Raw genomic sequence first — 10,181 nt, forward strand, 5'->3', positions numbered from 1 at the left:
GGGAGGGCGAGGAGAAACCGTAAGGTAACAGGGGGAGGCGATGGAGGGACGTTAAAACGGCTTCTCGCCGCTGATTGGTCATCTGGCTGCACTTCCTGTCGCAGCACGCGGCTAGGCAGCGGTTTAGGGGCTACAACTCCAACTCCCCGCGGGATTGTTCCCGCTTCGGGCTTCTCAGGCCGGTCGGTCAGTTTGACAGACCCGGTGGCCGACCTCGAATAACCGGTCAACCTGGGGAGCTAGCCGGAGACTTCCGGTGAGCTCTAGATTTTTCGTGTCCCTCCGCCTAAGTGAGTGGGTAAATAGTGCGGTTGCCGGCCTAGTGGGTTGGGGGTTACGCTCACGTGATGAGAGGAGCCTCCGCCTCCTCCTTTTCCCTGACAGTGTACAGTGGCGCTAAGAGTCGTAAACGTCTAGCCAAGGGTGCAGTGGCGTCAATGCTTTACGGCCTGCCTTAACGTAGGAAAACCGAAGAGTGGGGTAGATTATTCCTGAATTGGTGAAATGTAAGGGCGTTCCCTGAAGGAAGGAGCGAGGCAAAGGGAAACATCCGTGGGTGGGCCGATAAGAGTTGATAACGAGCTAGGTGGGGGGAGGGGTGCCGAGATGGCAACTAGAGACTAGAACATGGCGGCGCTCGGAACGCCTGCGGGTGTTGTTACCTTGGCGTCTTCCCCCTCCCCCTCCTCGAAAGGGGTGGGGCGATGAGGTCATAGAGCGGTTCCCATCGCGCTTTGCGGCGGAGGAGGCGGTCCAGGTATAAAACCGGCTGCCGGGAGCCCTCTGGCTCCTCATTCATTTCCACCGGCTTGGGTTCCTCTTGTTTCAGCTGCAGCCTCCGTCTCAGCCACCGCCCCCGCACGGCCTCGCGACCGCCGAAGCCGCCTTTCCCCCTTCCCCTGCGACTTCCCGTTTCTCCTCGGTTGCTTCCCTCCAACCGCAACCATTGACGCCATGTCTGGATACTCGAGTGACAGAGACCGCGGCCGGGATCGAGGGTGAGTACGGACATTTGTCAGTCGCGGCCGGGAAGGGGTGGGGTGGGGGTGGGGTCCAGAGGAAGTGGGCTGGAGCCCTATCGGCGACAGGAGGCCTCGGGCGCCATCGGTCCGCAGCTTGTGGCCCTTTTCCTCTATGCTGAGGAGGTGTAAAGATTTATTTTGATACAACTTGTTTTCATGTCTGGGTAATGGTTTAAGAGGGACAGGCCTGAAGAGAGGGGAGCGCGACATCTGGCGGGGGTGAGCGTAGCTTCCCCGAACCGGTAGGGCCTGGCGGCGGATGGTTTGCGGCATTTGGGGAGCTCGAGAAGGGTCTTCCAATTGCCCCCGATTGGGGAGGTTCTGAAGTCGTTTGGGCTGCCGAGCGGGGGCCGGAGGGTGAGGGGGCAGCCGGGTCTCCCCATGTGGGGGAGCTGCCGAGACAAAATGCCGGCCCCGGACATGGCGGCGGCGCCTTTGTTACCCCACCCGGCGGAGGAGCTCAAAATGGCAGCTTTGAGAAAATGTGGCGCAGAGTGAAATGCTAGACAAAGGGGGAAGCGCCGCCCAAGCGGGAACGCGGCCCGGCGGACTCCGCCCGGGGCCGCGACTCCTCCCCTGGTACCCGGCGCGGCCCCTCCCTCCTTCCTCGGCCTTATGTAACCGCGGTTACCTTCATCTAGAGCCCACCCACCGGGGTGCATAATAACGCTCCCGGGGGACCTCCCCTTGTTTTGTAGCGAGCTGTCAGAGCTCGGGGCCCGTCTGTTATCCGCCTTCCGCCCGGAAACGTTTGGCTAGACGTGAGGAAAAGCCTTGTTTAAATAATTTGAAATGTTTATCTTTTCTTTTGAAATCTGGGTCTTCCCCCTACCCTTCTAGTTATTGCTTTCACTTATGGAAAAGATGATTGCTGCTAACTCTTGGCAGTTCTGTGACAAGGGATTTTGTCAGGATCTGTCCCGACAAGTCTCACAGATCTTGCCAGGTCAGATTCTAATTTTTCTGATTGAGATACTTGGAAAAAAGTTGTTACTATATTAAATCGACATGCTAACGTAAAAATGAAATTGTTATTAGTGAAAACTAAGGGTAGGGGTTGACCCTGGTATAGGAGTAGTCTGCAAGGTAGGAAAAAAAAGTCATTCCGAGTCTCTTACTTGAGGACTACAGTAGTTTAAGCAATGTTTATTGAATCCTATATTATATTTTTGAGGCCTAGACTTTGAATCTTTTCTTCTAGGTTTGGGGCCCCTAGGTTTGGAGGAAGTAGAGGAGGACCTCTATCTGGAAAGAAATTTGGAAACCCTGGGGAGAAACTCATTAAAAAGAAATGGAATCTCGAGGAACTGCCCAAATTTGAGAAGAATTTTTATCAGGAACATCCTGATTTGGCTAGGCGCACAGCAGTACGTAATTTAAAATACTTTGATTTCTTTTTGGTATTGAGTAAAGTTATGCACTAGTATAAACATATGATCAATGGTATGTATAGATAACAGAAAAGGAATTTTCCTTTTTCTTTAAGTAGCAGAGTTGGAATCTGTTTACTCTTTAGGTATTCATGAAAATTGTTACTGGGTTTAATAAAGCGTTTGCTTGTTTTATGGAACAAGTATTGGTTTATATCAGGAGGTAATGAATTGCACTTAATGTGGGGAGGATATCATTCACTTAAAGTTTATGGTGAAGTTTGAAGAATTTGCCAGATGTAAGAGTTTTAAGAAATAACCTTGTGGACACATTTTTACATCAGTTTTACCTTGCAGCAAGAAGTTGATACATATAGAAGAAGCAAAGAAATTACAGTACGAGGTCACAACTGCCCAAAACCAATTCTAAATTTCTATGAAGCAAATTTTCCTGGTAAGTATTCATTTGGGTCACATTTCCTGGAATCACTTTATGTTCATTAATTTCCCTAACCTAGTGTTACTTTAATTATTATAGCAAATGTCATGGATGTAATTGCAAGGCAGAATTTTACTGAACCTACTGCTATCCAAGCCCAAGGATGGCCTGTTGCTCTAAGTGGTTTGGATATGGTTGGAGTAGCACAGACTGGATCAGGGAAAACACTGTCAGTAAGTCAGAGATTTTTTTGAGGGCTATACAAAAACGTGTGAATTTAAAAGTTTATATATCCTTCAGTGTTCTTTTGGGGGGGTATGTAGGAACAATGTATATATTCAGATTAGAAATATTTATAAGTTTATATTACCTTTGTTTAGACTATAATGCAACTTTTTTTTTCCCTAATTAGTATTTGCTGCCTGCCATTGTCCACATAAATCATCAGCCATTCCTAGAGAGAGGTGATGGGCCTATTGTAAGTATTCACTTTATATTTATTTCTCTACAAAGTTATGCAGATAATGGGTCAGACTGCATGGATGATCTTTTAGGTTTTGCAAAACCAAAGTAATTCTATGAATGCTTTTAGATGATGAGTGGAAGGTTTAATCAAGATTCCTTGGTTTGTGGGACAGATTTTAGATGCTTCTAGTGGTAGCTAATTAAAGCTAAGTTTTCTTTCTGCTGAAAGTTTTCTCATGACATTAATAAATTGTTATTTCTAGATTATTGTCAGGCTGTGTGCTAACAGCTGTTCTCCCTTCTTAGTGTTTGGTGCTGGCGCCAACTCGTGAACTGGCCCAACAGGTACAACAAGTAGCTGCTGAATACAGTAGAGCATGTCGTCTAAAATCCACTTGCATCTATGGTGGTGCTCCAAAGGGACCACAAATAAGGGACTTAGAAAGAGGTTTGTAAACAGTTTTTTTCTATCACAAAGGGTTTTGATGTGAATTGTGTTGTACCTTGATATTTTTTTCTCCTTACCCTCCATTATTTTTATCAGGTGTAGAAATTTGCATTGCAACACCTGGAAGACTGATAGACTTTTTAGAGTGTGGAAAAACTAATTTGAGAAGAACTACTTATCTTGTGCTTGATGAAGCAGACAGAATGCTTGATATGGGCTTTGAGCCTCAAATCCGGAAGATTGTTGATCAGATAAGAGTAAGTTGCTTAAGTTTGTTCAAATACAAATTACACTCGAATTGTTGTGAAAAAAAATTTTTTTGTTTGATTCACAAACCCCATTTTTTTTTTTTTTTTTTTTAGCCTGACAGACAAACCCTAATGTGGAGTGCAACTTGGCCAAAAGAAGTGAGGCAACTTGCTGAAGACTTTTTGAAAGATTACATTCACATCAACATTGGTGCTCTGGAACTGAGTGCAAATCACAATATTCTTCAGATTGTGGATGTTTGTCATGATGTAGAAAAGGATGAGAAGTAAGTTTTCATAAAGTCTTATGTTTTTTTGAGCCAGATATTACACTCAGAAAAAAAAATGGGTCCTTAACATTGGGTAATCCAGTACTTCCTCTATTTAAATTTTTTGTGTAAATTTAAAATGTCAAGTGGCAAAAAGTTGATTTACCAGTTAAAATGTAAAACTGTAAAATTTTTCTCCCTCTAGACTTATTCGATTGATGGAGGAGATCATGAGCGAAAAGGAAAATAAAACTATTGTTTTTGTGGAAACCAAAAGAAGATGTGATGAACTTACCAGAAAAATGAGGAGAGATGGGTATGTGTTGGGAATAGCTTTTTTTTTTTTTTTTTTTCTATTGTGCTGTTTGTGTTAGTACTAGAAGACGGGAGCGGGGAGAGCAGGAAGGATCATTCTTCAGGGTTGGAAATTTGATAGGCAGTAATTTAAACATCCCTAACACATTCTTATTCATTTTCTTTCTCTCTCTCTCTCTCTCCTCTTTTTTCTCTCTTCTCTCTCTCTCTCTCTCTCTCTCTCACACACACACACACACACACACACACAACCTAAGTGTTTAAATCACAAAAGGAACACATTTAACTGCTTTGGGAATTGGTGGCAATAACCATCATGATTTATTTGATTTCCCAACTTCCTCAATTCTGGATTTTCAAAAATCCCATTTTTTTGTCACTCATTATTTGTTGTAATAATCTTGAAGTCAAGTATTAGAAGTTGTGTTTCTTTCCTGTTTATGTATACATATGTTATATTTAGTTGATAAATTTGAGTGGGACTGAATTCATCTATATTTTGCCATTTTTAAATTAGGTGGCCTGCAATGGGTATCCATGGTGACAAGAGTCAACAGGAGCGAGACTGGGTTCTAAATGGTATGCACATATAAGCTATTAATGTTTTTTAAAAAACTTTAACCTGTTGTCAATTTTGTTCAGTGACTCAGATTTGTTCAATTCTCTTGATAGAATTCAAACATGGAAAAGCTCCTATCCTGATTGCCACAGATGTTGCATCTAGAGGGCTAGGTTAGTAGAAACACTTCATGGCTTGGTTCTCCAGAAACAAAAAACAACAACAACCATTATTTTTTTTTTTAAAGAAAGTTTATTGCTTTCTTTAACCTCTGCATTTTTCTAAGTTTTTTTTCACATAAAGGTGCAGTCTTTGTGGCAAGGCCTAGGCATGACAATCGGAGGACTCGAGGGGGATGGAGGACTAGTGATCGGCTGGCTGCTTCCAGTCGAATAGAGAGGTGAAAAGCTGAAAGCATTGTGTGCCAGTAATCTTCAAAAGGCAGAACATACCACCTTAACTACTACACCATAAACTGTTCTCTCAGGGGGAAAAAATGGAAGTTATTCACAGTTCACTCTGCCGTGGTATTTCTTCTGTCCCATGCTTTGCATGATTGCCATGGTACAGCGCTGTTTTGTACAAACTGTTTACTGTGATCTGTGGGTCTTTGAGTTTCAGTGACTTTGCTGAAATGTTGAAGAAATATTTCCAAACTTCAATGTTCAATGAAATTTTTGTTCCTTTGAAAAGGAGAGAGCAGCTTTAAAAGGTACTAGCCTTGTACAAATTGGTGAGTACTGGCACATGAGAATCTAGAGAAGGAACAACTTCTCACACTTAGTCAGTGGGAAAGGAAAGCAGTGCTTTGAAAGTTCCTCCCTCACCTACACAGTAGTCGTCATGTCGAGACCTGCCAGAGAGAGACACATTCTCAAGTGAATCCTGGCTTCTTGGAAGCGCTTGCCTAGACGAGACACAGTGCATAAAAACTTGATGGCTTTTGGGGGACAGGTATGTTTTTCTTGCAGCTGCGGTTGTAAGGTCTTGGCAAGACAAGCAGTGAGGCCCGAATTTTGAACTTCTGATGAGTGTGTAATACGAAGGACCGTGTACATTTTTGCTTAAAGGTCCTCAAATGAACACATGAAGAGGTTGCTGTGAACTTTAGTGGCCCTACTGCGCAGAAGCATTCAGATGTCACTTGATGATCTGTAAGGGGACTTGCTGAGTTGGGAATGAACTAGTGAATATGAATGCACATTCCTTGTGGTAGGTTATCACTGGGTGGGTGGCAAGATTTAATAGAGATGGAGTGTGCATTTAAATTTTTTTTACGTCACTGGTATTCCTGCAGAAGTGGATAACATTTTAACAATATTCTTTTCAGCCCATACCTTCTTGGGAATACAATTGTCTAACTTTTTATTTTTGGTCTGGCTGTTGTGGTGTGCAAAACTTCCTATGTTGCTTTTTTGCCACACTGCAACACTTTACAGATGTGGAAGATGTGAAATTTGTCATCAATTATGACTACCCTAACTCTTCAGAGGATTATATCCACCGAATTGGACGAACTGCCCGTAGTACCAAAACAGGCACAGCTTATACTTTCTTTACACCTAATAACATAAAACAAGTAAGCGACCTCATCTCTGTGCTTCGGGAAGCTAATCAAGCAATCAATCCCAAATTGCTTCAGTTAATTGAAGACAGAGGTTCAGGTATGTTCATTTGTCTGGATTATAATCATTATCGTACATAGGAATTCTGTCTCAAAACTATATCTAGTATCATCTACCTGTAAATAATAAATGCTGGAGACTTTTGAGGAATACGGGACAGATGGGTATGGGGTGGGGAGAGGGTGTCGATTATTTGTCTAAAGATAAATTGAATTCCTTGCTTGTTTTTGCTTCGTTTTGATTTGCAACATCAAGCTCTAACAGACTGGTTTTGACAACTTGGTTATTTTTTTTCTCCTCCCACACAGGTCGTTCCAGGGGTAGAGGAGGCATGAAGGATGATCGACGTGACAGATACTCTGCGGGCAAAAGGGGTGGATTTAATACCTTTAGGGACAGGGAAAATTATGACAGAGGCTATTCTAGTCTGCTTAAGAGAGATTTTGGGGCAAAAACTCAGAATGGTGTCTACAGTGCTGCAAGTTACACCAATGGGAGCTTTGGAAGTAATTTTGTGTCTGCTGGTATACAGACTAGTTTTAGGACTGGTAATCCAACAGGGACTTACCAGAATGGTTATGACAGTACACAGCAATATGGAAATAATGTCCCAAATATGCACAATGGCATGAACCAACAGGCATATGCATATCCTGCTACTGCAGCTGCACCTATGATAGGTTATCCAATGCCAACAGGATATTCTCAATAAGACTTTAGAAGTATATGTAAATGTCTCAGTTTTTCATAATTGCTCTTTATATTGTGTGTTATCAGACAAGATAGTTATTTAAGAAACATGGGAGATGCAGAAATGACTGCAGTGCAGCAGTAATTATGGTGCACTTTTTCGCTATTTAAGTTGGATATTTCTCTACATTCCTGAAACAATTTTTAGGTTTTTTTTTGTACTAGAAAATGCAGGCAGTGTTTTCACTAAAGTAAATGTACAGTGATTTGAAATACAGTAAATGAAGGCAATGCATGGCCTTCCAATAAAGATATTTGAAGACTGATTTTGAAATGGAAATTGTTTACTTTACAGTTGTACAACTTAAGTTAAATGGAAAATGTCTAGATGCTTTTCTGTATCAAATGCTAGTAAAAAGCCTAAACTGGTCTTGCATTTCAACCTACAATATTGGTTGTTGGGATTAATTATGCATACATCAGGTTTACAATCTTCCCTACCCTCTTAAACCTTCATTCTCCTTCCTGCCCCCCTTACCCCCATTAAGGCTCACTTATTTTGAAAGAAATGAAAATGAGTAGTGGAGAAAGCTTCATTATTAGGTGAATAATGGACATATTTGTAGAGTGCTTTCATGTTAATATAAAAGCACTTTTCTCACAAAACCCAATATTTATTATTGGTAGTATTGCTCCCATTCCCCTGTTCTCCCCAAAGATGAAGCAAATTCTAAGCTCACAGCTAAATCCCAAATCTTTTGATGCAAAAGTGAGACTAGGGTTAAAATTATTTTCCTTGTGCTAATGCATGTGATGCCTTGTAGCATGTAAAATAAAAATTGCAGATATGTGCTTTTTGGAACAAGAAGTACTTGTTCTTTGGACTAAATGTTTGGCCTAAGTGTTACCTATAGCTAAATGTAAATTTCACTGGGCCTTAACCTTGTAAAGTGGTTGTCAAGAACCATATTCTTTTTTTCAGAAAGGGTAAATTTGGCTTTTTACTGTCACTTTTTAACAAGCAGAATTCCCATTTAAGGGCTGTGTTTTTATTTCCAGTAGCCTCACCATAGAGGGTCAGGTTTTTTTTTTTTTGTTTATAATTTTTTTTTTAATGCTAGGTATATTTGAAGTACAGAGCCAACTAGAGTAGCAGTTATCAGTGAATCATTGACATTCTGGAATGTGTTAATTGCTGATTTGAGGGTTGAAGTCAAGAATTATTCAAGCTTCTTGCATGAAACCTTGAGGCAAAAAAAATTTCCCGTTGAAAGACTCAATCAGGAGTGTAGTGGGAAATATATTAGGCATAGATGGTATTAGTAAAATGTTAGGGTGCAGATTGTAAGTGAAAAATTTCTGTATTTCCTGGAACAGACACTATTTTCTATCTTGGCCTAAATTCAATAGAAGTTTGTTTATATTGTAAGCTCAAGAAATCCATCAGTAACTTGAATAAGATTTTTATTACCAATTACTTTTAACTTTCTAGTTTCCCATTGTTTCAGAGCTACCTCTTACTCATACATTTCTATCAAATATTTAACCTGTTACTTCCCACAGACTAATGAAACTTTGTGCTTTCTACTTGTGAAGTGCTTAAATATAAAGGAATAAATGCATTTATTTCCTCCAGAGACAATTTTGTATTTTTATGAGACCTTTTTTAAGGTTGAGTCCTCTGGTTACAGGTGTCTTATGAATACACGTGGGTGGTGGGTCTTTGTAATCTACCTGTGTCTAAGAGATAACAATGTTTTGAAGGGGGGGAATTTTTTTTTTTTTCTTAATACAAGTCTTGAAGGTGGACATGCTGGCCATTAAAAACAGATTTCTGTGTCACTTAGTGGGGATGAGTATAGAAACAATAAAGGGAAGTAGCTGTTAACCCCTAACATGAAGTGGCCCAAAAGAAAAAGTAAAGCTGTTTACATTTTTATCATAAGGAAATGGGTCTAAGGAAAGATTAGCTGACTAAAAGATTCTTAAATGATTTTTTTGAACTAGTTTTTAACAAGATAATCTTTCCTCATCCTAGGGACAGTCACAGGTGGTTTTTTTTTTTTTTCCCCCATTCAAATTACCTTCATTTGAGCCCTCTTCAAATCCTAGTCCTTGCTATGTAATTGAGTAAAGTCTTTGGATCAAGGGCTTTGGTTTAAATTAAATCCTACCTATATTATATAGAACCTCCCTGGGTTTAAGATTTAAATGAAGTAGGTCCTGGTAAAATGTTGAGTGCTCCATTATTGGCTTTTTCTGATTAGACAAAAGTGGTTATTTTAAAATATTCCTATAAGATTTAACATATTTGCCATTTAGCTGGGGAACACATGCGACTTTATAAATGTTTATCTTAAAAACAGGAACTTTGCATGCTGTAGGAATGCAGTTTTTTTCGACTGCCTACTTTGGTATTTTCCTGCTTTCCCTCATCCTACAGATCCTATTCTATTGCCTAGAAACTCACTTTCCTGTAAATTTGCTTAGTTTTCAGGACCTGTCTGTCCCATTTATTCTTTGGATTCTCCATTGCTCATTGGAGTTTCAGACTAAGTACAGTGCTAATACTACACGTTCCCTTAAGGTTGCTGTAACTGTCCTAACTAAATTTCAAGTCGCCATTTAATTCTAAAAAAGCTTCCCTAGCTAGTACAGTTCTCAGAACCCAAAAATTGTAAATTTCCAAGAAGGCAGAGAAGCATGTTTCCTAAGGCTAACCTGTTTCAGA

At 40.7% G+C, this 10,181-nt stretch overlaps 1 protein-coding gene across 3 annotated transcripts; it reads left to right on the forward strand.

Moving 5' to 3' along the window:
- The first annotated feature begins 156 nt into the window (after window positions 1-156).
- DDX5 (DEAD-box helicase 5) lies at window positions 157-7,776 on the forward strand. 3 transcript variants are annotated; one of them, XM_051995286.1, is made up of 14 exons: window positions 157-256; window positions 830-998; window positions 2,224-2,389; window positions 2,750-2,846; window positions 2,931-3,064; window positions 3,244-3,309; window positions 3,603-3,744; window positions 3,841-4,001; window positions 4,107-4,279; window positions 4,467-4,577; window positions 5,094-5,155; window positions 5,249-5,308; window positions 6,575-6,799; window positions 7,069-7,776. In XM_051995286.1, the coding sequence occupies exons 2-14, from the start codon at window positions 955-957 to the stop codon at window positions 7,470-7,472; spliced, it is 1,845 nt and encodes a 614-aa protein (XP_051851246.1). In that variant the 5' UTR covers window positions 157-256; window positions 830-954; the 3' UTR covers window positions 7,473-7,776. The 3 variants fall into 3 exon arrangements, with proteins under 3 accessions (XP_051851246.1, XP_051851247.1, XP_051851248.1); XM_051995287.1 differs by lacking the exon at window positions 157-256 and adding an exon at window positions 407-506; XM_051995288.1 differs by lacking the exon at window positions 157-256 and having other exon boundaries at window positions 753-998.
- The last annotated feature ends 2,405 nt before the right edge of the window (window positions 7,777-10,181 follow it).

Source organism: Antechinus flavipes, chromosome 4 (assembly GCF_016432865.1).
Source record: "Antechinus flavipes isolate AdamAnt ecotype Samford, QLD, Australia chromosome 4, AdamAnt_v2, whole genome shotgun sequence".
NCBI lineage: Eukaryota > Metazoa > Chordata > Mammalia > Dasyuromorphia > Dasyuridae > Antechinus > Antechinus flavipes.